The sequence below is a fragment of the Suillus subaureus genome (assembly GCF_016647635.1).
Source record: "Suillus subaureus strain MN1 chromosome Unknown BJ212scaffold_11, whole genome shotgun sequence".
In the NCBI taxonomy this organism is placed as follows: Eukaryota; Fungi; Basidiomycota; class Agaricomycetes; order Boletales; family Suillaceae; genus Suillus; species Suillus subaureus.
In genome coordinates this window covers 963,079-989,095 of record NW_024538567.1, presented here as the reverse complement: position 1 = coordinate 989,095, position 26,017 = coordinate 963,079, and the positions used below count along the sequence as shown (strand labels likewise).

The window sequence follows — 26,017 nt, the reverse complement described above, 5'->3', positions numbered from 1 at the left end:
GGGACGGTTGGTAGCACCAAATTGTTTTTGCGTTCGTACGTCCGTCTCTAGATCTGTCAGTATCTGGTTGAGCAACTACTTGATGGGATGCGCAGATCTGTATACCGTATATTCTCCAATCGAAAAATAGACTCGCTACCAGTAGGCCGCTACCATTTTTAGAGGTGGAGGTTGAAAGGCGTCATTGCCAGCGTGCAAAAATGGCTGGTTCGAGCCTGATTGAACAAAGCCTGCTAGTGCTGTTCATGGCCGGAAAGCTCGATAAACAAAAGACCTTCCGCCGAATATGAGACATTGGCTTTGGCAATCACAATTTCAGTCTCTCAGATCGTGCGACGAGCTACGTACCAGAAAAAGCCAACCGTGGGTAGCTTGAAGTAATAACCCGGTATGTATTTGTGTACTCGCAAGAAGAGCCAAGCCGGCTAACGAATGTGCGGTATATATAATTATGTGACAGCGAGATTTAGACTGGGGCTCGAAGGGGAAATTTAGTAAAGTTCGAGATGTCGATGCGGATCGAAGTTGGACTCAAGAGAATTTGAGAACGTGAACTGAAGACTTCCTGGCCCGGTGGCGAAAAGTTGGTGCGCCGAGGCCTCTATAATGTTGCATGTTCAGAGTGAAGCTCGAGCGTTTATTGGAGTACACGCCCATGATCACGACCAGATATAGGCCAATTTCAAGTTGTATGATACATCGGCTGGTGGGACAGAAGGTGAGCACAGTTGCTGCGCACCTGAATTGGCCATTGTATTCTCGCTCTGTCCGCGACTGTAGCATAGTGCATGTCCTCGACAGGTTTTTTTTTTACATTTTTTCAGCCTCTTTCTGCTGTTCCGCCAGTAGTGAGCATTAATGATGGAAGTGATCGAGTCCTACAGGACCTGTGCATCTCAACGTGCCAGACCGGGGGGATTTGAACACTGCATATAAGCGTCTGCAGCTCAACATGTTGCATGAACCTACCTTAAATTTTTGATTAGCAGAAGTAATATTAGGCGCGGAGGGTGTTAATTTCATCGCGAACCACCGCATATATAGCTCAAGTGTCAAAGACTCGAGTTCCCCGCTTCACGAATTCGGGAACTTTAGACCGATGAGTCACCCAAAATGACCTCGAACTTTAATCTGCGTTTGGCTAAAGCATGAGACCTAGATGGACCTGGTAGGGTAAAACTTTATGTTGAGAAGAATCTCTTGGGACAAAGCTTCAATTGGAAGCGACAAAAGGGGTATTGAAAAACAAGAGAAACTCTCGCCTGATCGGATCGAGTTGGAGTCCATTGTCCCGAACATTGATTATGTAACACGAATGCAAAACGCAACGTAACTATGTGAAGGAAACCGAAATACATGGCTAACACGTTTTCAGCTTTCACGACACTCTTTGCTATATTTCTTCTCGTTGGCAGGCCCACCTAGACTTCTGCTCTCAAGAACGTGCCCAGTGACAGACGCGCCCCCTCCAGATCCAGGCACATCAAAATTCGAAAGACGTACGATTCAATTACACTTATTAACGTCGTGCTCACGCGTGCTTCAGCGCTCTCCTGATACGTTGTATTATTGTCGATACTTGCAATGGCTGCTGCTAAAGGTCCACCGACGGGCCCACCTGCACCCGCACTTCCTCCGCACAAACGATCGACGAATTATGGGTACTACGACCCGATGGATGCTGGTGGGAGTATGCTTACTGTACGTTCTTTATGTTTCTCATACGTGGACTCGTGTTATGGGACGGTGTTGATGTGAGAAATACGCTCTGCAGCAAGTCCAGGACACCTATCCGTCAGGCCTTGGAGAACCCATGAATGTCATCATCTCTGCCTACTCTGATTCTCGGGTGCTGCAGAATACTTTGGCAAACGGCGGTCTTATCAATTATTTTCAGTGAGCATGGTTCTTTTTTTCTTGTGGAGTCGTTCTTACGTGCAGGCAGATCATTCGGGTTCTCGACCGAGTGTTTGGGACAGAGTGACGATAGTGTGCAAACTGCTAATCTTGGCGACGGGAGCGGTTACTGTACGTTTCCTGTTTAATCGTAATTCGGCTTTGCCCGGAGCTTAGTGTTTTAGTAAACCAGACTGCCGTCATTCGGTGGGACTACGGTGATGCTAACCTTGGAACTTGCCAAGAGACGGTCGAAGGAGGGAACCACTTTCGCTATTGGGTACAAAATGGGCCAAGCGCTGACTCGGGTGCAATATTCATGGCAACTTCATATGAAATGCCTATTGCCGGTGCGTCAGAGAGGTAACTTTGATCAGAGTTCTTAATGACTATGTTTCAGAGCAGCATAATATCATAGTCAATGGGTGGGAGCGAATTGTTTTTCAATTGTCTTCGACTTACATCCCGCAGCTATAACCTAGGTCGAGACTGGCTCGTCGGGAATGCTACTTCTCAGTCGACAATTCTTCCAACAGCAAACATGACCAACACATCAACGTACTCGGGGCAAACATCCTTTAATAGTTTTACCTATGCGACCACTGCGACGTACGTCTCTGGGTTGCTACAGAACACTAGCGATGGCATCAATCACTATCAGAGTGTCCCTGTCAATGGCCAAAATGCGATCGATGGACTGGTGGCGGTATTAACCGTTAAGATGGTCCAGCAGGCAGGTAGTTCAAGCGGGTGGGTCCCTATCTCGGTTACGACACATGTCCATTTGTGCTAACTTCTTGCAATGCACTAGTGCGGAATGGACATATCATCCCAAAGGACTTTCGTGGACACTCCTTGCAATGGCATGCACGATACTCGTGTCATTGCTCTAGATTTACGGACCCCATTATAGATATTCTCGAACAATGGATACGCTACACGATATTACCTCGGACATAGTTCTTGAACGACGATCCTTTATTCCCAACCATGTCTGCAGGTATACCTCCGCATATTACATTTCTTCCCTGATCTCACCAGCTAGCTGATACTCATGTGTATACTACTACTTATTCCTTCACTTGTAAGTCCAGTCCTCAGACCACGACTTCTGCAACCTAGACATTCTCACTTTGACGGATTACTTATATTTATGTCTTTCATCAGCTACGCTTGAGTGCTGATAATATCATGACCTCGCTCGTATGAGCTGATCGTTTTCTGATACTGTTCAAACATGGATGCATATCATATAATACTTAAGGTTGTGTGTATATATTATCGTTACATTTGTTACATGAAGATCAACGATGGTATTGGTTGGGTATTAGGTTGCATGAGATTGTTGCTGACGGTTAATAACCAGTCCTTTCGTAGGCAGCTTCCTTGGCTACAGAACAATCAATTCGAGTGTCACGAGTAAGATCTGTGATACTTACCCTGGTGCTTGGCCTTCTGGCTGTCTAAGAGGTCCAACTAGAATAATGATTCACGTTATGGATTGCACGGACAATCAGGTAAGATAAAACGTACACCCTTCGTCTCGACCATGTGGTCGATGAAGGCTCCGGCAAAGCCAGCCCTGTGCTCAACATCAGTTACGATGTATGTCTTTCGCGGCCGAGAGACTTACAAGATCTCCTTGGCCTTGTCATGGCTTGCAGGCTTGCCGTTCTTCTCGCAGTGATCATTGTAAGCTTTCATTGCCTGCGATGATATTTTGAGGTTGGATGGGAAGATCGATAAGCAGGATAACTCACCTCGTACGAAGCTGCAGCAGCGATCAGCTCATGAGAGAGCTTTGCCTTGTGGGGTGCATTAGTGACCTGCGATGCGCACGATTAGATGGAATATGTAATGAATGAGTGCTAAACTACCTCAGCATGTGCGTTAGCAAGGTCTTCGTGATGGTTGTGATGATGCGGCATGATGCTGATGAAGGAGATGTAGGTGATTGTGTGAACATTGGACTCAGAAGGATCAAGTACTTATACTGCTCGCATTTCGTTGGCTAGCCAACTTTAGCACAGGTTCAACTAGATTCTGTATATTTCTAGATCTGGGGATGTCGTTGATGTTTCGGATGTGACGGTCTCGCGTACGACCGGTGGGTGCTATGTGATTGATCTTATCTAATCCCATAAGGAAAGGTCCGATAAAATTACGTAATAAGTTCAACTGGTAACTGCTTCCACAAGTTGTTTGACTCATACTGATGTTCCGTTCACTGTGTCATTGCGAGTCAACCTTCCGTCCAGGATCTGAACTGCCTACGGGAGACTATATAATGTCCCCTCCGCTCGACTCTTCCAAATCACTTACTCTCATGTCCTCAAACTTCTTTTGGTATTCTATTCTCCATGAAATTGTGGCATCGCCTTGCCATATGTCACCCGCGGTCTGAGCAGACACTGCCTCCAAATTCTGGCGCACTGGACCATTCGCTTGTGAAAGGGGACTCCTCCAGGCAATGCTGAGGGCCTGGCAAATATTCGAACCATTTTCACCGCCCTCCCTCACACTACACTGCGTGACCATACTTGGCACGTGGGAATCAACGGCTCAGGGCAAGTTCCGACTCCCTTTCAGAGGATTTCATAAACGGTACATAGCGACACGATCTATCACGATATCAAAGATGCCTAGCTTGCTACCTGGGTATTAGACTTACAACCTGCCGGTCACTTGGTGCTCCCTACGTGCTTAGTGATAAGCAGACCTGCGTTCCATCTCGTGTCCTGGGTGCCATCACTGGCTTAGAATTTTTCCGTTGTCTCATTCGAGAACAGATTCATTAATCGTGTCTCAATACAGAGATCAGAAACAATTCACTAGATCAAGTTCTCTAAAAACGGGGTTGATCATGTGCCTTGATTAAGTTGGTCCATTGCATGTAATCATTGTGATGATAATCGCCTAATCAAGTGCACAATGCTACTGGAGTTTTCAGCGTTCTGCAACTTTCCTAGGGAACAATAGCCTCTCGCACAGAAGGTTCTAGTCCATCCACTAGTTTGCGGCGATCAAACAGCATCGGAACGCCAGTTCTCCCATGTCTCTGACTGTTCCAGAAGCAACTACTGTGCCGACCCTTTCGCATCAAATTGTGAGGCAAACGAATACGGATTAATAAGTACTCGCAGTCGCTGACGCCGCAGGCATGTGCACTTGCAGGTATCGCATTAGAACTGAACACTAGCTCGCAGCAGCTGCGATCGCGCAGTCTCCTCGGCTCTCACGCATTACTCGCCAACACATTGTGTAACGTGTTTTTTCTGGCGGTGATGTGTCCGCAGCTATTCGCAAGGCTGTGCAACCCGTTGGCCGGCAAGCTATCCGATTGGCACTTTTGATAGACAGCGGGCCGCCATTCTGGCCTATTGTCTGAGCCGTGGTTATTGAGGTGAGTCAGGATGCGGTAACGACGGCTCAGCCACCGATGTAGTCCCGATGCCATCGGCATGACTCAGACGATATACTATGATTTTTGGAGTGTTTTCCAACGTTTGAACCACCGTTTTTTGGTAACTTGTAGGGAGAATGAAGGCAGTTATCTTACCGGATGATTTTTCAACCAATAACATATGTTATTGTTTTTTCCAATATCTGTCGGTTGTTTTAAAATCACCGGATTTGTTGTACCTTTCACACTATCTTAGGAAATGCGCGGCTCTGAGCTTGAAAAGCGGTGAAAAAACTCCCATATAAGCACACACGAGTCACAAATCGTCTCCATATCTCTTTCCCCTCAAACCACCAACTGGCACCTGAGAGCGGTTCTTGTACTGCTCAGGCGTCCAAACGAGTCTTAAAGTACTCAAAGCTAACCGTGAGTGACTCAGTTCTGTCTGATTCATTTCATTGTGTTCTACGTGTGCTTTGTCTGCATTGCATTGCTGCGCACAATCATATCAGAATCATATTGCCGATTTCTATCAAATCGATTGAAATCAAGAGTGCGCGTGGCTAAACAATGTCGGCGTATAATCATCCATCGACCTCGGGGTCACCTGATCTGTCTCGTACAATGCCCCTTCCCGGGCCTTCACGAACAATTTCAGTGCAGCCTTTGGGGTCAGGGGAGTCATCGCGATGCAACGCACACTCACCACTCTTGCCTCAATACCATGCTCAACGTGATATGAACGGGAAACTGACTGCGTCGTCGTCCAGAGCTTCCAGGCAGCCGAAGTTGCCGCCTGCGTCAAACTCCTCCTTTAACACGTCCCCCTTTCCCGCAATTTCACATAAACCTACCCACTACATTAGCCAACATGTCCTCGACCCTCCGCCTGTAAATCGCTTGTCGTTCTTGCACCAACCTGGTCCATCGCAAACACCCGGTCACCATGTCTCGCATAATTTCCTTGAAAGTTCCCAACTTTCAAGTTTCTCGTCCACTCGCCATGTCGCGATAAACAGTAACTCAACACGTCTAACGACGTCTACTCCGGTCTTCAATAACATTTCGGATCTTGCAGCCCACTATGGGATACCCCAATTTTTGCCCAACGCACCTCGTACAACTCCTCGTAGACCAGAACCAGGAGAACCATCTTCAACACTGTCTGTTGAATCTTTCGCATCTACAAACACACCCGATTTCGCCAATTTGTGCTCGAATTACTTGAACATGTTGTCACAAAAACCAGACAACAACGATGCGACCGGTGTCCACGCAGAGGACACGGCGCCATCGACGGCTACGCCGTCTGACGCTGAAGCCATTCAGACCCTCATGGACGTTCTCGGTGGTAAGTTGTTCACTCCCGCCGCACTTGCGTGGCTCACACAGTCGCTACCAGCCACACCGGAACTCACTATGTCGAATGACTTGAATGAGTACCTCACTTCACCCCTAATTGACTCGCCCTTCGATGATGAGCTGCTCACTACGCCCGCATTCGACTCTGCGGACATCAATGCGGACATCCTCACGAGTCCGCTTTTGGATGATTTCGGGGGTGACTCTTACGGCGAACTCCCATCTCTCTTCGATGATTTCGGTTCTATTTATGCCCCAAACAAGCCCACTGAGCCGTATCACGTCCCAAAACCCAACTTCGATGCACTATACCAAATGTCTCCCGATACTCCAATGCTCAACACTCCATTCGAATCACCCCTCGACTCTCCTGCCAATCGACAACCGCAGCGGAAGACTGCTGTCACTGGCACGCGTAAGAACATTACGCCGGAGGCCCTTGTCCCTGTCGATGCTCCCACGCAGCAGCGCAAGTACCTTACCCCGTCAGTGACCTCTCGTAAGGAGGTTCCTGCTGTTTTTGCTCGGAAGCGAGCGCGTGCGGCTGCTTTTGGTGACGAGCAAGACGAGCTCGTCGAGGACGTGCACATCAACCCTTCCATGACTGAGCAGCAGCAGATTGAGGCGAAGAGGCGCCAAAACACGATCGCTGCTCGACGAAGTCGCAAGCGTAAGCTGGAGTACCAACGTGAGTTGGAGGAGAGTGTTGAGCAGTACAAGCGCGAAAGTGAGATCTGGAAATCGAAGGCAATGACTTACCAGGCCCTACTGCGAAGTCATAACATCGAGTATCCCGAGCTTCCAGACCCATGAAAAGCCACTCGAGTAGTTTTTTCATTTTCTTCGTCGTTCTTTTGATACCTAATAGTCCTGGACTTCGATGCTCTGTGTATTCTTATTACGTTCACCATCCCTATCCCCCATCCACTGGCGAAGAGCATCGTCGTATCCCCTTCCCACATGTTCGTGATCGGTCTTGATCCCTTCTGACCTGCGTTCTTCGTCCCCACCTTCGATATTTTCTTGATCTTTATCCTCTTATCTTCATTACGCATCACCGCCTAGTAGTATTCACGTTCCCCGCCTATATGCCCAAGGTTGATTACATACATATGCGTTATCGATTAGACCTGCAAATCAGAAGTACTGGTTTCTGCGTTGTCATTGGTTTGAACTTGTCAATGTGACTGTGAATTGAGGCTATGCCAATTAAACTTGTCTCAGAAGTGTCGGTCAGGGTAAACGTTCCACCTGGAACAACCCAGACTATTCCTTCAGCTTGGGGCTTGAAGCTTGAAGGTTTGACTAAATACTTCCACGATACCAACACTTTGTCTTGAAAGGCTGCCGACTCGCCATTACGCGATTAAATCCTTCAGGTCGCTCTACGTCCGTTGACCTTAGACACGAGGCTCGTGCTCGCAGGCTCCTGACAACTGACATGTTCTTCACGTCAACTTCGAGCAGCAACTACGAGCGTCTCGAGGGCGGCTTGGGTCCAGGTCGTACGGCTAGGATGCTAGCATGGAAGAAGTTCGCAATTGGTGCTGCATTGCTCATTTCTGTGGTCTGGCTTTTTGGACCGAGATCGAGCATAGATTTGATACCTGGTACGTCTTGCGATAGTTGTCGTCCAGGGATGTATTTACATATCATGAAACGAAGGCTCGTCATTGCCTGGCATGGACGATGATTATCCCCCAGTAGTACCTATACCCACAAAGACAACTCCTTTGGATCCCCCAGAGGATGAAATCGACATTCACAAGACTATTATTATATCGCCACCATCCCAAACCTCCTTCCCTACCTCTCCCGAAACAGACCCAGACCTCCTCAAAACTGTACACTGTACATCCCCACATTCTCCTACCCTCCCTCTTGTGCAGTATGCCCTCATGATTGACGCCGGTTCTACTGGCTCGCGCATCCACATCTACAAATTCCACAACTGCGGACCCTCGCCAACCTTTGAGTACGAGGTGTTCCGCATGATTCAACCAGGGCTTTCTTCGTATGCAGGACTCCCAACTGCAGCGGCAGAGAGTCTTGACCCTCTCCTTGACGAAGCCATGACCGTGGTACCAGAATCCCTGCGCGGTTGCACGCCTGTCGCTGTTAAAGCCACCGCTGGGCTTCGACTTCTCGGCGCCCGCCAAAGTGACGATATTCTCAAAGCGGTGCATGACCACATCCTCTCCAAATACCCCTTCCCATTCCCCGATAAGGATGGTGTAGTCATCATGGATGGCAAAGACGAAGGTGTCTATGCATGGATCACTGCGAACTATCTTCTCAATACCATCAGAGGTGATTCGCCCAAGGACGCACCGCCCTATGCAGTGCTCGATTTGGGTGGAGGGTCCACGCAGATTGTGTTCGAGCCCCAGTTTGGCGATGAGAAAAGCGACAAAGGTCTCAAGGAGGGCGAGCACAAGTATGAGCTCGAGTTTGGTGAGGCTAAGCGAGTGTTATACCAGCACTCATATCTTGGATATGGCCTCAAGAGCGCTCGGGAGAGCGTGCATCGCGTCGTCCAATTCATGGATTCTCTGAGGTCCAGCAAGAACGACGCTAATGATCGGGTAAGAATGATCCACAACCCTTGCTTGGCTCAAGGGTCCGTGAAAGAGGTGAAGCTTCCCTCGGGGGATGGCGATACCATGACAGTGACGATGACAGGATCGGATGTTGGCAATTTTGAGGCCTGCAATCGTATCTTGGAGCTTGTCATGGCAAAGGATGAGTGAGTCCTTTCGTTTTCTATCGATGTCCTTCGTGTTTATTGATCGCTCGCAATAGCGTTTGTGAACTCAAACCGTGCTCCTTCAATGGTGTTTACCAGCCGTCACTCCTGGACGCCTTTCCTAATGGAAAAATCCTTCTTCTCTCGTATTTCTACGATCGAGTCACTCCATTACAATTAGCAGACTCGTCACCAGATCATCCCCAGCCCCCAATGTCAATTTCAACATTCGCCACGCTTGCTAAACGGGTCTGCGCGGGACCTACCAGCTGGGAACAGTACTGGGGTACCTATCCTGAAGTCATGGAGGAGCTAGAAGGTCGACCAGAGTGGTGCCTTGATCTCAGTTTCCAGCACGCTTTGCTGGTTCTTGGCTACGAGTTTGGTGATGATCGGGAGGTGCAGCTTGGGAAGCGTATTGAAGGCACAGAGCTTGGTTGGTGTCTTGGTGCCACGATAGCGATGGTGGGTGGAAATCTACGTTGTCGGGTGTAGTGCCGAGCAAGGACAGTTCGTAAAATAATGTGCAGTCATCATATCACTGAGTAGACGTAACGTAGCGAACTTTCATTGCGCGTGCGCGCAACACGTTTGATTATTTATATGGTCCATGTTTTACATTTTGCTATGTCTACTCTAATATTATCTAGTCTCGCGTGCGTGTACTTGTGGAGTAGCTGAAGTACTACAACGTAATAGGTGGTACTTGTTTTTACGTTCGTAATTCTGGCTGCGAGCGGATAACTGCCATTGTACCCCAAAGCCGTCACTATTCGGGATTTTGCGAACGCACGCCTCTTGATTGTACCCCTTATCGACGAGCTGGCACCGACCAACGACTTCTCATCTATTGAGGCCGGATCCGCACTGCGTTAGCTTTCACTTCGCTTGTGTGCAGTGTACCACAAATGAATAAGTTATCGAACCTTTGACCACATTCGTCGCCTGCCAATGATAAGTACACGCGCGACAATCATGGTCGTCACTGGTCCATTGCTCGTGCTTTAAATTCCCTTGCTGATGTGGGCTCGGGAGCTGCCGCTTTGAAGGTGTATTGAAGCCAGCTTGGTTGGTGCCACAGAAATACATGTGTAGTGCCTGGCCAATTGACGTATCGGAGTCATCCGTAGACGTTCATCACATGGTGCGCCTCATGCTGTAGCACCAGCGTCGTACCTGATGTAAGTCCTCAGATCGCAACGTCGTTGATTTGGGCTTTTGTTATTATGTCCGCTCTATTTAATCTCACCTCGTGTGGGCGCAGACCTCAAGACCGTGAGGGTTAGCCAGCTATAAGCTTGAGGCGACGGTGTGGGGTACGTACCTACCCTCTGGCCACAGGCGGCTATACGTGGCTTTTAATATGCATAATAGGAGAGTAATAAGCTGCGTTTACTACATCCGCGTGTGATCATTCTTGTCACTGATCAGAACAAGCAGGTACTTGTGGACTGCCGTTTAACAGCCGTTGTACTCCTTATCGATGAGCTAGCCAACGAGCCGGTCAGCAACCGCCTCATTGGAATGACTTCACGTATAATGAGCCACATCTTTTAGTACATTCCCTCGTACAACCATTGGCGGCGGTTCTATGCGTGGATAACCCCAAATTTAAATATAGTAGAGACAGCTGTCGCGCCATCGCCTCTTCTCTGTCTGTATAGATCTCTCGTATCACCATGATTGCGCGACAGGATGACGAGGAGACACCTCTTCTGCAACAACCAGAACAGCCAACGACCAGGACACCTCTTCCCTGGGATCAATTATGGATTATATTGTTCTTGCAAGTGTCAGAACCTCTTTCTTGTCAGACCCTTTCCCCGTTTATTCCCCAAGTGAGTATATTCCATCTACTTGGACTTGAATCTGACTACAATCGGAACTTTGTCAAGCTCATTAGAGACATTGGAGTGACTCACGGAGACGAATCCCAGGTCGGTCACTATGTCGGCATCCTTGTAAGCTTGTTTTCAGTGTTCCTGCCCCTCGTTCCTTCCTGATATTCTCCCGAGCAATCAACATACTATGCAGGTCATATGCTGACTATTTTTCATTGGAGTCAACTGTCCGACCACATTGGGCGAAAGCCTGTAATACTGACAGCTCTATTAGCAATTTCTGTCTCGATGTTCTCGTTTGGGCTGTCGAAGACCTTTCTTGGTCTGGTGGTTAGGTCAGTGTGTTCAGCTAAACATCGAATAGCAGCTGTGACCTTGAATCACTGATATCCTTGACCAGCCGTGCTGTCGGCGGAGCATTTGATGGGAGCAATAGTGTCATCAAGAGCATGATGATGGATATCACTGACGTAACAAATATGCCCAAGGCATACGCCTATACGCCAATTCCGATGATGATCGGAAAAACAGCTGGGTAGGCATACAGTACATTTGCTCTCGCACTGATGTTCACGACATCTAGACCACTCATTGGGGGATCGCTTTTCCGACCAGCAGACAGATTCCCTGACATCTTCGGGCGATCAGAACTCCTGAAAGCCTACCCATATCTCCTGCCGTGCTTTATTTCGACAAATTTTGTATCGATATCTGGGTTAGTCACGTATTTCCGTCTTAAAGAGGTAAGCGTGATGTTGAGAACCCATATCTGGATCATACTAAGTGTAGTAATAAGAGCGTATCTACCAGGACATCACTTTGGGAGCTAATCAAAGGAGGATTGTTCCGACAGTCATACACAAAGGCTCACCAGCCATCGAGCAATGTGCTAGTTAATCCTGGGGAAGCGAACTCTGGAGAAGCGCCACTTCCGCTGCGCGCATTGCTGACTCCAAAGGTCCTGACTGTAACAGCAAGCTATGTCACCTTGGTTCTGTTTTACATGGCGCTTGGTTCGGTCCTGCCTATTTTCTATGCAACACCGATTGAACTCGGTGGTCTTTCCCTCGACCCTCCTCGCATCGGCGCTATACTTGCGGCACAAGGTGCCGTACATGGCATATTTCAGCTGGTTTTCTACGCCCGTTTACATGATCACTTCGGTGCAGGAGCCATCCATTTTACTGGCGTTAGCTCCGGCATACCCATCATCATATTATTTCCAGTGATCAATGCTCTGGCTCGAGCCCATGGGGTAGGTTTGGCGGTCTGGTTGTGTGTTGCCATCCAGCTTGCGCTGACGATCAGCCTGGTCATGTGCTACAGTATGTTAATCCAGTACTTCATACATTCTACTGAACTGAGAAGAACCCATAGTCTCCTTGACATTATTCGTCAGAGCAGCTGCTCCCAATCGCGCCTCGCTCGGAGCAACCAATGGTTTCGTCCAGATGTTTCTTGCAGGAGCAAGAATAATTGGCCCAGCATCTGCGGCTTCAGTCTTCTCTTATTCAATGCAGGAAGGGCATCATGCGTGGTTGGTATACTACTTCTTGATGGCAATTGCATTTCTCGCTATAGGTGTTTCTCTATTGCTTCCCCGAGATCCTAGTGTATAGGGAAGATCACCAATAGCGAACGACTGCATGTTATATATTTACAGCCATGTCAGTGCATCTTCCGGGTATAAACAATGAAATAGTCAAACCTGAGTCTATGTAGGCGGGGTACGTACCTACCTCCGGGCCTGGCTACAGGCGGCTATACGGGGCTACATGCGTAATAGGAGGTGCCTGCTTTTACGTCAGCGTGTGATGCTTTTAGGTCACTCAAAGCAGGTTCTTGTGGACTGCCGTTGTACTGCTTATCAATGACCTAGCCAACAAGTCGGCTAGCATCCGTGGAATGAGTTCATAAGGACTGTCCAAGTCGTTCCCTACGTACGACCATTGGCAGCGTGGATAAGGCCAAATATAGAGACAGCTGTCGCATGATTGCCTCTTCTCCGTCTGTCCAGATTTCTTGTATCACCATGATTGCACGGCAGGATGACGAGGAGACCCCTCTTCTGCAACGACCAGAGCGACCAACGACTAAGACACCTCTGCCTTGGGATCAATTCTGGATTATATTGCTCTTGCAAGTGTCAGAACCTCTTTCTTATCAGACCCTTTCCCCATTTATTCCTCAAGTGAGTATATTCCCTTTGCTTGGACTTGAATCTGACCACGATCGGAACTTGGTCAAGCTCATTAGAGACATTGGAGTGACTCACGGAGACGAATCCCAGGTTGGTCACTATGTCGGCATCCTTGTAAGTTTGTCTTCGTCACTGTCCCTTCGTTCCTTGTTGATATCCTCCCGAGGAATCATCATACTATGCAGCTCATGTGCTGACTATTTTTCATTGGAGTCGACTGTCTGACCACATTGGGCGGAAGCCTGTAATACTGACAGCTCTATTAGCAATTTCTGTTTCGATGCTTTCATTTGGGCTGTCGAAGACCTTCCTTGGTCTGGTGGTTAGGTCAGTGTGTTAAATATCGAATAGCAGTTGTGACTGTCAATTATTGATATCCTTGAACAGTCTTGTTGTCGGCGAATCATTTGATGGGAGCAATAGTGTCATCAAGAGCATGGTGATGGACATCACTGACGTAACCAACCTCCCTAAGGCATACGGTTATATACCAATTCCGGCCATGATCGGACAAACAGCTGGGTAGGCATACAGTACACTTGCTCTCGCACTGAGGTTCACGGCATCTAGACCACTCATTGGGGGATTGCTCTTCCGACCAGCAGACAGATTCCCTGATATCTTTGGGCGATCAGAACTGCTGAAAACCTACCCACATCTCCTGCCGTGCTCTATTTCGACAATTTTTGTATCAATAGCTTGGCTAGTCACGTATTTCCGTCTCAAAGAGGTAAGCGTGGTGTTGAGGACCCATATCTGGATCATACTAAGTGTAGTAATAAGAGCGTAACTACCAGGACATCACTTTGGGAGCTAATCAAAGGAGGATTGTTCCGACAGTCATACACAAAGCCTCGCCAGCCATCGAGCAATGTGCTAGTTAATCCCGGGGAAGCGAATCCTGGAGAAGCTCGATCAACGCTACTTCCGCTGCGCGCCTTGCTAACCCCGAAAGTTGCGACCGTAGCAGCAAATTATGCCACCACAGGCTTGTTTCACGTGGCATTTAGTTCGGTCCTACCTGTTTTCTATGCGACATCGATTGAACTCGGTGGTCTTTCCCTCGACCCTCCTCGGATTGGTGCTATACTTGCGGCACAAGGTGCCGCACATGGCATATTTCAGCTGGTTTTCTACGCTCGTTTACATGATCACTTCGGTGCAGGAGCCATCCATTTCACTGGCGTTAGCTCTGGCATACCCATCGTCATCTTATTTCCAGTGATCAATGCTCTGGCTCGAGCCCATGGGGTAGGTTTGGCTGTGTGGCTGTGCGTTGCCACCCAGCTTGCGCTGACGATTAGCCTGATCATGTGCTACCGTATGTCAATCCAGCACTTGATGCATTCTACTGAACTGAGAAGAACTCGTAGCCTCCTTAGCATTATTCGTCAGAACAGCTGCTCCCAATCGCGCCTCGCTCGGAGCAACCAATGGAATCACCCAAATGTTTATCGCAGGAGCAAGAATCATTGGCCCAGCATCTGCGGCTTCAGTCTTCTCTTGTTCAATGCAGGAAGGGCACGATGCGTGGTTGGTATACTACTTGACGGCAATTGCATTCCTCGCTATAGGTGTCTCTCTACTGCTTCCCCGAGATCCTAGTGTATGGGAAGATCACCGATAGCGAACGACCCCATGTTATCTGTTTACAGCCATGTCAGTGCATCTTCCGGGTATAAAAAATGAAGTGGTCAAGCAGAGACCTTCCCGTGTTCGTGACTTGATATCCTCCTTCTGGGAGCTCTCTGAGCGCCTTCAGGGAAAGCAATTATGAAGATGGAGACGTGGATGGTATGTGACTCGTCGTGTTCCTCAGACACTATATCAATCCTGACTCATATCCGCGACCGCCACTCCAAAGCAACGTGATAGTGTACTGTCATTTGCGACGTAGAGATGCGTATTACACGAAAACTCTCGAGTCAAAGCGATTGCGGCACTGACCAGCTGGGTATAGTAGTGACATGCATATCGTGAATTCATGGAGGAATTACGAGGTCAGCTAGCAACATGGCCTGACCGCGACTTTTATCGCATTCGCCATTGCCCATGCTGTGGCACCGTCGTGACTTCCGCTTTTGCCATCATGTTTCATAACAGAGAACATGCTCCACAAATCACTGGCCTTTGTACTGTCATGCCTGCTTGAAATCATGTGCCCTCGTGCTGGATGTTTACATTTGGCTGCAGCTGGGATACGTCAGTACTGGCCCAACCTAATGCGGACCTGCTCGTGCTTCTGGATAATAATAGTACTTAAGAGGTTCCGTTCAAGGTTGCTGTCACCTGATTCCAGAAGCAGCATATTCCTATGGTCAATGTACCCTCGGTGTCACGATGTGTGATCCCGTACGTACTTTCTTTTACATACACATTCATTTATTGATACACGTTTCATCTACGTTCACGTTTCACGTACGTTCACGTTTCATTCTCCGTTTCAACGATTCTGTAATGTCTTCCTTGGTACGATATCGTTTTCCCTCAGTCTTTCTAACCAAGAGGTGAGCATAATTCATCACTATGTCTGCGTATATATACTTAACGATACACAATTATTCACCCTTCGTCTTCTAGGTATGCACTTGTCGTAATTCAGCCTTTCCAGCCAAGACTGAGTTATTCTTCCTTTGTCTCCTAGTCCGAGCCTCTTCACCTCGTGAGACTTGGACTACTTATTGATTGACTAATCAAGGATCCACTCGATTGACGGCTCATTTGTATGAGTTTAATAGGCTGCGCACATTGACCATCTTTATCTCGTACCAACATGATGGCGCGCCAAGATGATGAGGAGACTCCTCTTCTCCAACGGCCAGAACAGCGGACGGCCCGAACTTCACCCCTATCATGGGATCAGTTCTGGATCATATTATTCTTACAGTTTTCGGACTCGCTTGTTTTTCAGACCCTTGCTCCATTCACCCCTCAAGTGAATATATTCCCTCTACTTGGACCTGAATCTGACCACAACCGGAATTTTGTCAAGCTGATAAGAGACATCGGTGTGACCAACGGGGACGAATCCCAGGTTGGACACTATGTCGGCATCCTGGTGAGCATGTCGCAATCCTTCGTTGTCCTGCATTCCTTCCTGATATCATTCTGAGCAATCATCGTATTATACGGCTCAAGCACTGACTATCCTCCATTGGAGCCAATTATCTGATCACATTGGGCGGAAGCCTGTGATACTTACCGCCTTGTTCGCGATATCAATTTCGATGTTCTCGTTCGGGCTGTCGAAAACTTTTGTCGGTCTGGTGATCAGGTTAGGGTGTTTAATAACTACCACAACCGTCAGGTACTGATTTACTGATCAGCCGTGCTTTCTGTGGGGCATTCAATGGGAGCAATGGGGTCATCAAAAGCATGGTAATGGACATCACTGACACAACCAACTTGCCGAAGGCATACGGCTATATGCCGCTCCCATGGATGTTGGGGACCTTGGTTGGGTAGGGATATAATTTATCTCCTGCTCTTGAAACGGGATTCACAATAGCCTAGACCACTCGTTGGTGGATCGCTCTCCAGACCAGTGGACAGATTCCCTGAGATTTTTGGGCGACCGAAGCTCCTACAAATCTACCCATACCTCTTACCATGCACCGTTCCAGCTATATTCGCACTGGTGGCTTGGTTAGTCACGTATTCTCGTTTCAAAGAGGTGAGGGAGATTTTCTAAAGACCTTGTCTGGATCACACTAAGTGCGGTAACGAGAGTGTTTCAACAAGGACACCATTTTGGGAGCTGATCAAAGGATGGCTCTTGCGACAGGCATATGCAAAGCCTTTCCCACCACCGAGAAATGCTCTGGCCATTTCTGAGGTAGCAAACTCTGAAGTTCCATCGAAGCCGCTGCCACTGTGCGCATTGCTAACTCCAAAGGTCCTGACTGTAGCGGCAAGTTATGTCACTATGGCTCTGTTTTACATGGCATTTAGTTCGGTCCTACCTGTTTTCTACTCGACTCCGATTGAACTCGGTGGCCTTTCCCTTGACCCTCCCCATATTGGTGCTATACTTGCGGTATCAGGTGTTGCCCATGGTGTATTCCAGCTACTTTTCTACGCACGGCTACATGATCGCTTCGGTGCAGGAGCTATCCATATCGCTGGCGTTGGCTCCGGCGTACCTATCATCATTTTATTCCCAGTGATCAATGCGCTCGCTCGAGTCCATGGCCTGGGTTGGGCGGTGTGGTTGTCTGTTGGCGTTCAACTTTCGCTGGCCACTAGCTTGGTCATGTGCTATCGTATGTCAACCAAATACTTCCGGTGTCTTACTTGACTGAGAGGTCGTAGCCTGCTTGGCATTGTTCATCAGAGCCGCCGCTCCCAATCGCGCATCGCTTGGAGCAACCAATGGAATTATCCAGCTGGTTGTAGCAGGAGCAAGGATCATTGGTCCAGCATCTGCAGCTTCGGTCTTCTCTTATTCAATGCAGGAAGGTCATGACACGTGGTTGGTATATTACTACTTGATAACGATTGCATTTCTCGCTGTAGGTACTTCTCTGTTGCTTCCTCGTAATCCTAGTATATGGGAAGATCGCCAATAGCATCCTTACCAGCGACCCGCATGTTATCTGCTTTTAGCTATATGTACGCTCAGTGATTTTGTTGTACGAATGCATTCTGGATGTATGGCGCGGTAGTCAAACATAGATATTTTTTGCGTCCTTGACTCCTTGCAGTTTTACAGGCTTTTCTGGTGCATTGTGAATCAAAGTGAGGACCTGTTACGAAAAAAAAAGGTTCAAAAGCAGCGAAGAGGATGGTGAAATTCGAACACGGAGACAAACAAATGGCGCGCTCTTGCAGACCACAAAATCTAGATAAGTAAGGTAGCAGTCCCTTCCCAGGGATACAATCACAGCGCGGTCCAGCGTGATGCAAGCTGACATGTAACTGCGTCACTATGCAGAACTGGACGGATTCACTCCCGAGTGTGTAAGTGCCCTGGGAGACGTACAAGCCTTGTAACACCTTTCGTAGTGAATGGGAGAGCGAACCTTGTTCCGACACTTCGGGCAAACATCGAGCAGGGGGATATAATGAGCTTGTAAAGATTAAGTAATTTTGGTACAGATACCGAACATCCAAGCTCGTCTTGCTGGATAGTAGTTGAGGAAATCTCCAGCTGGAACGAAAGAACCCGAGATGAGATTTCTGGTTAGCCATCTCAGGCCGTGTGAAGGTCCGACACTCAGTGGGCCTGTCTGCCTCGTGGCTGACATATTGCAACAACTTGAATAAGTACCGATAGCAAGTCAGTTATGCACGGGCCATTTGCTCCCTCTAGAAATAGGCGAATGCAAAAGTTGATCCCAAACAGGCCCGGGACTGGAAGAGTGAGTGCACAGAGGAGGATGACTAAGCGCGTACGGCGGCTGTGTGACGACCCCAGACTAGTAGCGCACACTCGCTGTTGACAACGTCGAGGTGAAAAACCTACCTATGACATACCTAAAGGCCATTGACAGTTGGCAGGAGTCCCTCAAACTCACTGTACTCAACTCTACCGGCCGGATATCTGGACAGCAGTTATGGTGCATCCGTGATACTAGTAGGCTGCTACTTGTTTCATTGGCCTTTTTCAAAAGCTATTTGACTCCTTTCCAAGCTCAGAAAGGTTTCCGCATGCATGTGAACGGATATAGTCAGGTTTTGACCCTTCTAAAAGAAGGTTCCAAAGACCGAAAAAGGTGATGAGTCCTTGGACTACTTATCAATGAGCCCGATCGACGGCCAGCTCATTATGATTAAAAGGAGTGTGACAAGCTGCGCCCTCTGTCTTCTTCTCGTACCACCATGGTCACGCGTCAGGATGATGAAGAGACTCCTCTTTTGCAACAGCCGATAGCCAGAACACCTCTGCCCTGGGATCAATTCTGGATCATATTGTTCTTGCAGTTTCCAGATTCGCTTGTTTTCCAGACCCTTGCCCCATTTACCCCGCAAGTGAGTATATTCCCTCTGCTTGAATTTAATCTGACCACAATTTGTCAAGCTGATAAGAGACATCGGTGTGACCAACGGAGACGAATCCCAGGTTGGACACTATATTGGCATCCTGGTGAGCATGTCACAATGCTTCGTTATCTTGCGTTCCTTCCTGATATCGTTTCGAGCAATCATCGTATTATATAGCTCAAGCACTGACTATCCTCCATTGGAGTCAACTGTCTGATCACATTGGGCGGAAGCCTTTGATATTGACCGCTCTGTTCGCGATAGCAGTCTCGATGTTCTCGTTCGGGCTCTCGAAATCATATGTCGGCTTGGTGATCAGGTCAGCATGTTAAACAATAACACCAACAGTCAATTACTGATATACTGGTTAGTCGTGTTTTCTGTGGGGCGTTCAATGGGAGCAATAGCATCGTCAAAAGCATGGTAATGGACATTACTGACACAACCAACTTGCCCAAGGCATACGGCTATATGCCGCTCCCATGGATGTTGGGGACCATAGTTGGGTAGGCACTTACAATATGTCTGCTTGTTCTTGAAGCGGGGTTCACAATGCTAATCCTAGACCACTCATCGGAGGATCCCTCTCCCGACCCGCAGATAGGTTCCCCGAAATCTTCGGGCGATCAGAACTCCTGAAAACCTACCCATACCTCTTGCCATGCTCTGTCCCAGCTATACTTGCCTCGGTGGCTTGGCTAGTTACATTTTTCCGAATCAGAGAGGTGAGAGTGATGTTTTTAAAGACCATATCTGGAGTATACTAAGTGCGGTAACAAGAGCATCTCAACAAAGGTACCACTTTGGGGGCTAATCAAAGGATTGTTCTCGCAACGGTCAGATACACAACTTCCTGTACCATTGAACAATACTCTGGCCAGTTCTGGGGAAGCAAACTCTGAAGAAGTTCCATTAAAGCCACTTTCATTGCGCGCCTCGCTGACGCCAAAAGTCCTGACTGTAACAGCAAGTTATGTTACTATGGCTGTATTTTATATGGCATTTAACTCGATTCTACCTTTGTTCTATGCGACGCCCATTGAACTCGGTGGTCTTTCCCTTGATCCTCCCCACATCGGGGCTATACTTGCGGTATCGGGTGTCGCCCATGGCGCATTCCAGCTACTTTTCTACGCTCGTCTACATGATCGCTTTGGCGCAGGGGCCATTCATACCGTTGGTGTTAGCTCTGGCATACCTATCATCATTTTATTTCCAGTGATCAATGCTCTGGCCCGAGTCCATGGAATGTCTCTGACAGTGTGGTTATGTGTTGCCGCTCAACATGTGCTGACGACTAGCCTGATGATGTGCAATCGTATGTCAACCCAGTACTTCGTGCATGGTACTTAACTGACAAGAACCTACAGCTTGCTTGGTATTGTTCATCAGGGCAGCTGCTCCCAATCGCGCATCGCTTGGGGCAACCAATGGAATTATCCAGATGGTTGCCGCAGGAGCAAGGATCATTGCCCCAGCATCTGCAACTTCGGTTTTCTCTTATTCGATTCAGGAAGGTCATGATGCGTGGCTGGTATACTACTTCTTGATGGTGATTGCATTTCTCGCTGTAGGTACTTCTCTGTTGCTTCCTCGCGATCCTAGTCGATGGGAAGATTGCCAGTAGTGCAACCGAGAGTGACCTATATACTATTCATTTTTTATCAGTAGATTCTCGGGATCTGCATATGGTATCATTGTATCAACACATTTTTTTTCTGAATGACTGAGTTCGTACGTTCTTCTGATATTTGCGCGTTTTTGTCCATCAGTAGCTTATGCTAGCTGCGCTAGCAGGGACCTGGGTGATTCACACATGCTCACGCTTAAAGCTCTCGAGTTGGGACAGGGCACCACTGTGCTACCACATACTCTTAGTCCTCTTCTTTTCCTTACAGTTTTCGCCAGCTCGGACACCGAACGAACCGGAACTTCATATACGCACCGACATGTGGCTCCTATCACTTCACTTACAAACTGCAGGACGAAAGCTTAACAGCCATTGCAGTCATCTTCTCGACCTGAAGAGAACATGGAGGCCAGTGGCACATGTATTTTCTTCTGATTTCAAATACTGATCCACGTCTGACAGCCCAATATATTAATCGACCAGCCAAAAGACCTTGCCTGCAAGGACCCGACGGCTTCTAAGTAGCGAAAGGATACTTCGAAACCTGCGTGCAAACATTCCCCGCCCTTCGTGTCTTCTTTTGATCCACCGAAGGCCAGGCCATCAACAAAGGTTCCTGATGACAAGCAAGGATTCGACTCGTGTTCGACAGTGATCGCAAAACCTGTTCGCTGCCGAACTCCCCAACTTTCACTTGGACAGAAAGCTAAAAAGGGAGAAGGAGATATCAGTTCACCCAGCTGGCAATCGCAAGCGACTGAACTCATTTATCACTTCGAGAAACACAAGGGCAGACACGTCTCACGTGCCAATTGTGAAGCGACTCGGATTGCCCTGTTGGAATCAGCATCTGTGCATCCTCCTATATCCTGTCTATAGCCACGCTCCCCACCACTTCGACCTTTTCAACCTCTCAAGCCACCTAGCTTTGCTCCGTTTCTCCCAAAGAAATCATTAACTAACAATGAAGCTCATCCCATCTTTTGCGATAAATCCCACAAAGGACGGTGTGCAGGTGCTGAGCTGCTCTCGCTTTTCCTCCAAAGGTACGAACATAACTTTGTCACTCCGTTCGAACGCGAGATACAGCGTGGCATTGGACTCGGCCCTCACAAAAACAAAGGCTGCTAAAGGGAAATTTGTACGGTACGTACGCGTGTTGCGAAATCATCGGCTGGCTCGTACTGAAACGCGTGATGGTACAACAGTAGCACTGTAACGGCAGCACATGCGCAACACCTGATCTCAGGCACAAAAACTGACTATATTCTTTAGCGCCTATGGCCCAAACAGAAGCTCTCATCTGTGTCACCCTCCGCACCGACTTTATATGTGATTTGCACCTACATATTCTACGAGTACTACCTATTCCCACAAAACCCCCACCCCTACCTGTTGCACATCGCAATATGCCGCATCTTATCACACCATAGGTTCGCCAACATAACCTATTTGAGAGATCGATGTTATGTCGTTCTTTTCCACACGTTGTCGAGCCCAGTTGTAGGGCAGGGATGTCTTGGCTAGAGGATCGTACTGGGTGCTGGGTCACCACTATATGACTGGTACTGGTGGTTTCATAATCATATTGCATGGCGTTTAGAACGGTACCTTTTTTAAGTCATTTGTCCGCCTGCCGATGGGTCAAATGCCACTGCCTCGCCAATCCGCATCTGAAAAACACCTTATTCTAAACTGACATCTGGAAGGTAGCCCTCCTCTGACACAACTGAAATGAGTCTTTCAAACTCCGTAGCTATATTGTACCCAACACGTAGTACACCCTTTTGACTGTACATCCAAGCACAATACTCGAATCCGGGTCGGTCTGAAATGTTCCTCATCATGATCTCAAACGCGGACTCCTGGGCTATTAGTAGTATCGTACTACACTTATCATGCAAGAAAGCATGACGCTTGAGAATGGCCATACTAGCGTTTACGAGTGGTCCGAAGGCAACTCCGTGGAATTATGTAAGGCTGTGGGAGTTCTCATTTGTAAATGAGAACAAGGGGCCTGTTCTATTACATACGTTCTGGATAGTAAACGATATATCCCAAGGGCTGGAATGGACTCCTTCACCGGTCATGTCCAACCAAGTGGATGAAGAGACACCTCTATTGCAGCCTGAGGAGCAGCACAAAATCAAAACACCATTACCCTGGCGCCAACTATCCATTATACTGTTCTTGCAGCTCACTGAGCCTATAACTGCTCAGGCAATTGCTCCGTTTGCACCTCAGGTAATTTCAGCCTGAGTTCGTATTTTACGAGTTTCTGACAAACCTCTTTCGTTTCTCAGTTGATCAGAGATGTTGGAGTGACGCATGGCGATGAATCAAGGGTAGGATATTTCGTTGGTATCATGGTGAGTGCGTAGTGTTCGCTATAAATAGCTGTTTCCTGATTCACCCCCAAGTATTCCGTGTTCTACGTAGCTCAAGCCCTCACAACCCTTCAATGGAATCGACTTTCCGATCATGTTGGCCGAAAGCCAGTCATTTTGACTGGTCTATTCGGTATATCGGCTTCCATGTTCCTATTTGGACTTTCAAAGACCTTCGGGGGCTTGATATTGAGGTTCGGGCATCATGTTCTGTTTGAAAATATGATGGTTTTAATTTTAATTTTTTTGTTCAGTCGTGTCTTGTGTGGAGCACTGAACGGCAACAGTGGTGTCATCAAGAGTATGATGATAGATGTTACAGACTCAAGCAACATTGCTCAGGCGTTCGGTTTTCTTCCTCTTCCATGGATGACCGGGAATACGCTCGGGTAGGGTCCTGCACGTTGCCTTGTATACCCCGTTCTTACGTTGAATGGTCGGCTAGACCTCTCATTGGCGGGTCCTTGTCCCATCCGGCGGATCGTTTCCCTAGACTGTTTGGGCAGTCGACATTTCTGAAGACACATCCTTATTTCTTGGCTTGCGCTGGTCCAGCATTGTTCACTGCATTAGCATGGCTGGTTACGTATGTGCTTTTACAGGAGGTAAAGTGGTAGTCTACTTATTTGGTTGATCCATCTCATCTATGTTTAGACTGTGCCAACGACAACATCCTTATGGAGTCTAATTCGGAACAAATGTCGGACCATCCTTACGTTCGCACATACCAAGCCACCACAACTGGATAGATCAAACTCCGATACTGTTCAAGGTTCCCCTGACGATTCTAGGCCCCTGCCTCTGAGCGCATTAATGACTCCACATGTTCTCGTTGCGACGTTGAATTACGCAACTCTGGCTCTCTTTGACATCGCTCTGCGCTCCCTAATACCTGTGTTTTATGCTACGCCAGTGGACATGGGTGGCCTTGGCCTTGACCCTCCACGGATTGGCAATATTCTTGCAGTGTTCGGTATTGCCAATGGTTTATTCCAGGTGTTTTTCTTTGCTCGACTGCACGACCGATTTGGCACAAAAGCGGTATTTACCTGCGCAGTCGCGTCTAGTGTACCGACCATCATCGCATTCCCGATAATCAACATGTTGAGTCGGACGTATGGGATTGGCGCCACAGTCTGGCTTGCTGTCGGCCTTCAGCTCACAATATCCATCGCTCTCAATATGGGTTACTGTTCGTTTTTTATGCCCTGTATCGTGGTCATCACTGATCAATCCATGATAGCTTGCGGGGCGATGTATATAGCAGCTGCATCTCCAAATCGTGCATCATTGGGCGCCACTAATGGCCTTGCTCAAACAGTCGCTGCGTCTGTGCGCATCATTGGACCTGCGTCGGCGATGTCGATGTTTTCATTTTCTGTGAGGGACCCCTATTATGCGTGGGCGGTGTACTATTTTATGATGGTGCTGGCACTCCTTGCAATTGGCGCATCTTTCTTACTGCCCCGTCAAATGTGGAAGCGCGTTAACTAGCTGTTATCTCAGTTGTTAGCAGCGGTACATGATATTTGTTTCCTTGCAAGCAATACTACATACCATAACTTCTGGCTGATCTTGGCTCGCAATGATGTTCGTGCGCCATTGATCAATTTACCAGATGTTGATTCAAATTCCCTTGTTTGGTGTCTCTCGATTCCATGCATAGTTGACCTTACTAATCATTGTTCTTCTCGAAGATTTTTATGGAAATAACGTCCGTCGTCAAGGCTTGCTTTTGTATTGTTGTCTGCGTACTACCTCAGCACAGTCCTCACCATATTTTCTCACCGGTGGCTATCGGCCACAATGAGGAAACGGTATACACGTCATACTAAGTGTTACGAGGGATCGCGATGAAGACAATTCGGAAGCTACCCGCTTGCCCATCAACATCAAAGTTTGAGCTGTCCGCGGTTCTATTATGCTTGGGAGACCCGAAGTTCACTCAACGATTCCCTAAATAGAGCCCTCTAGTGACTAGAGTTGAGGCGTCGCGTCGTAGAGATAGCGGTGCGTATTATCCCTGAACGTTGGCTTATGATTCCAGATTAGCCAGGTTGGGTCCAGAGATAATCGATACTGCACCAATCGCCGTATCACGAGTATCCATGGGACGTTCTGCTCCGACATGAGACTGTTCCCGGGAAGTACAAGGGCTTTTCTCAGAGCTGATCTCAGCTTCAGGGTCCAATGACGTACCGTGTCAGGTGTGTCGAAACTTTGTTATGGGCGTCTAATAACTCATTTCATTCCACTGTTGTGAAGTTGCGCTTTAGTGCAGCCGACAATACGACTGCAGAGGCAAGTTGGCTCCAAAGGACGATCGATGATCACTTAATGTATGCGATATCAGATTTTACCAGTGCTGCATCATGATCGATTACATCTGTCACAGATTGTCAATCCTTTGAAGCCACTTTGACATCTCTCACTTATTGTGGCCGAGAACCCTCGTTTTGGGAGTGCAGCCTAGCGCAGCATGCGTAACGTTTCATCAATATATTGCGCGAAAGGGTTACTTTTAAATCCTTCCATCAAGAAATGCCATTGATCCTTTTTAATCATCTGAT

General features: G+C 48.0%; 9 protein-coding genes across 9 annotated transcripts; 8 read left to right on the top strand and 1 right to left on the bottom strand.

Annotated features, from left to right (window-relative positions):
* Nucleotides 1-1,289: 1,289 nt before the first annotated feature.
* BJ212DRAFT_1347159 (uncharacterized protein) lies at nt 1,290-3,120 on the top strand. Its single transcript, XM_041335361.1, has 8 exons — nt 1,290-1,499; nt 1,547-1,701; nt 1,775-1,896; nt 1,946-2,028; nt 2,082-2,246; nt 2,297-2,321; nt 2,368-2,646; nt 2,708-3,120. The coding sequence occupies exons 2-8, from the start codon at nt 1,585-1,587 to the stop codon at nt 2,787-2,789; spliced, it is 873 nt and encodes a 290-aa protein (XP_041194590.1). The 5' UTR covers nt 1,290-1,499; nt 1,547-1,584; the 3' UTR covers nt 2,790-3,120.
* BJ212DRAFT_1347154 (uncharacterized protein) lies at nt 3,121-3,998 on the bottom strand. Its single transcript, XM_041335360.1, has 7 exons — nt 3,885-3,998; nt 3,774-3,828; nt 3,657-3,722; nt 3,530-3,603; nt 3,430-3,478; nt 3,336-3,372; nt 3,121-3,286 (listed from the first exon to the last, which is right to left on the bottom strand). Exons 2-7 carry the CDS (start codon nt 3,822-3,824, stop codon nt 3,252-3,254), a joined length of 312 nt encoding a protein of 103 aa, XP_041194589.1. The 5' UTR covers nt 3,825-3,828; nt 3,885-3,998; the 3' UTR covers nt 3,121-3,251.
* A 2,531-nt stretch (nt 3,999-6,529) lies between these two features.
* BJ212DRAFT_1268842 (uncharacterized protein) lies at nt 6,530-7,474 on the top strand (the record flags this gene model as incomplete). The annotated part of the gene is made up of 2 exons (XM_041330758.1): nt 6,530-6,650; nt 6,702-7,474. 2 exons carry the CDS (start codon nt 6,530-6,532, stop codon nt 7,472-7,474), a joined length of 894 nt encoding a protein of 297 aa, XP_041194588.1.
* A 628-nt stretch (nt 7,475-8,102) lies between these two features.
* On the top strand, nt 8,103-9,902 carry BJ212DRAFT_1268895 (nucleoside phosphatase family-domain-containing protein; the record flags this gene model as incomplete). The annotated part of the gene is made up of 3 exons (XM_041330765.1): nt 8,103-8,271; nt 8,327-9,407; nt 9,464-9,902. The coding sequence occupies 3 exons, from the start codon at nt 8,103-8,105 to the stop codon at nt 9,900-9,902; spliced, it is 1,689 nt and encodes a 562-aa protein (XP_041194587.1).
* Nucleotides 9,903-11,086: 1,184 nt separating this feature from the next.
* Nucleotides 11,087-12,867, top strand: BJ212DRAFT_1269215 (MFS multidrug-resistance DHA1 sub-family; the record flags this gene model as incomplete). Its single annotated transcript, XM_041330799.1, has 7 exons — nt 11,087-11,245; nt 11,303-11,368; nt 11,423-11,583; nt 11,649-11,783; nt 11,832-11,991; nt 12,045-12,573; nt 12,626-12,867. 7 exons carry the CDS (start codon nt 11,087-11,089, stop codon nt 12,865-12,867), a joined length of 1,452 nt encoding a protein of 483 aa, XP_041194586.1.
* Nucleotides 12,868-13,062: 195 nt separating this feature from the next.
* On the top strand, nt 13,063-15,351 carry BJ212DRAFT_105590 (major facilitator superfamily domain-containing protein). Its single transcript, XM_041328949.1, has 8 exons — nt 13,063-13,439; nt 13,497-13,562; nt 13,615-13,775; nt 13,836-13,970; nt 14,019-14,178; nt 14,232-14,769; nt 14,822-15,242; nt 15,313-15,351. The coding sequence occupies exons 1-7, from the start codon at nt 13,239-13,241 to the stop codon at nt 15,073-15,075; spliced, it is 1,515 nt and encodes a 504-aa protein (XP_041194585.1). The 5' UTR covers nt 13,063-13,238; the 3' UTR covers nt 15,076-15,242; nt 15,313-15,351.
* Nucleotides 15,352-16,224: 873 nt separating this feature from the next.
* On the top strand, nt 16,225-18,016 carry BJ212DRAFT_1479697 (MFS multidrug-resistance DHA1 sub-family; the record flags this gene model as incomplete). Its single annotated transcript, XM_041339940.1, has 6 exons — nt 16,225-16,506; nt 16,562-16,722; nt 16,775-16,909; nt 16,962-17,121; nt 17,164-17,710; nt 17,760-18,016. 6 exons carry the CDS (start codon nt 16,225-16,227, stop codon nt 18,014-18,016), a joined length of 1,542 nt encoding a protein of 513 aa, XP_041194584.1.
* A 1,252-nt stretch (nt 18,017-19,268) lies between these two features.
* On the top strand, nt 19,269-21,426 carry BJ212DRAFT_1479696 (MFS multidrug-resistance DHA1 sub-family; the record flags this gene model as incomplete). The annotated part of the gene is made up of 8 exons (XM_041339939.1): nt 19,269-19,418; nt 19,468-19,533; nt 19,589-19,749; nt 19,802-19,936; nt 19,996-20,155; nt 20,211-20,748; nt 20,801-21,004; nt 21,206-21,426. 8 exons carry the CDS (start codon nt 19,269-19,271, stop codon nt 21,424-21,426), a joined length of 1,635 nt encoding a protein of 544 aa, XP_041194583.1.
* A 1,722-nt stretch (nt 21,427-23,148) lies between these two features.
* On the top strand, nt 23,149-24,941 carry BJ212DRAFT_1268860 (MFS multidrug-resistance DHA1 sub-family; the record flags this gene model as incomplete). The annotated part of the gene is made up of 6 exons (XM_041330762.1): nt 23,149-23,304; nt 23,364-23,429; nt 23,481-23,641; nt 23,702-23,836; nt 23,893-24,052; nt 24,102-24,941. The coding sequence occupies 6 exons, from the start codon at nt 23,149-23,151 to the stop codon at nt 24,939-24,941; spliced, it is 1,518 nt and encodes a 505-aa protein (XP_041194582.1).
* Between the last annotated feature and the right edge of the window lie 1,076 nt (nt 24,942-26,017).

What these genes read in the sequence shown, in the direction of transcription:
- BJ212DRAFT_1347159 (XM_041335361.1), top strand. Translation starts at nt 1,585, where the DNA reads ATGGCTGCTGCTAAAGGTCCACCGACGGGCCCACCTGCACCCGCACTT. An exon ending in CTGGTGGGAGTATGCTTACT is followed by an intron (nt 1,702 to 1,774) that starts GTACGTTCTTTA and finishes TACGCTCTGCAG; the next exon opens with CAAGTCCAGGACACCTATCC. An exon ending in TGGCGACGGGAGCGGTTACT is followed by an intron (nt 2,029 to 2,081) that starts GTACGTTTCCTG and finishes TTAGTGTTTTAG; the next exon opens with TAAACCAGACTGCCGTCATT.
- BJ212DRAFT_1347154 (XM_041335360.1), bottom strand. Translation starts at nt 3,824, where the DNA reads ATGCCGCATCATCACAACCATCACGAAGACCTTGCTAACGCACATGCT. An exon ending in GACAAGGCCAAGGAGATCTT is followed by an intron (nt 3,479 to 3,529) that starts GTAAGTCTCTCG and finishes TGTTGAGCACAG; the next exon opens with GGCTGGCTTTGCCGGAGCCT. An exon ending in CCAGAAGGCCAAGCACCAGG is followed by an intron (nt 3,287 to 3,335) that starts GTAAGTATCACA and finishes ATTGTTCTGTAG; the next exon opens with CCAAGGAAGCTGCCTACGAA.
- BJ212DRAFT_105590 (XM_041328949.1), top strand. Translation starts at nt 13,239, where the DNA reads ATGATTGCCTCTTCTCCGTCTGTCCAGATTTCTTGTATCACCATGATT. An exon ending in GTCACTATGTCGGCATCCTT is followed by an intron (nt 13,563 to 13,614) that starts GTAAGTTTGTCT and finishes TATCCTCCCGAG; the next exon opens with GAATCATCATACTATGCAGC. An exon ending in TTCCTTGGTCTGGTGGTTAG is followed by an intron (nt 13,776 to 13,835) that starts GTCAGTGTGTTA and finishes ATCCTTGAACAG; the next exon opens with TCTTGTTGTCGGCGAATCAT.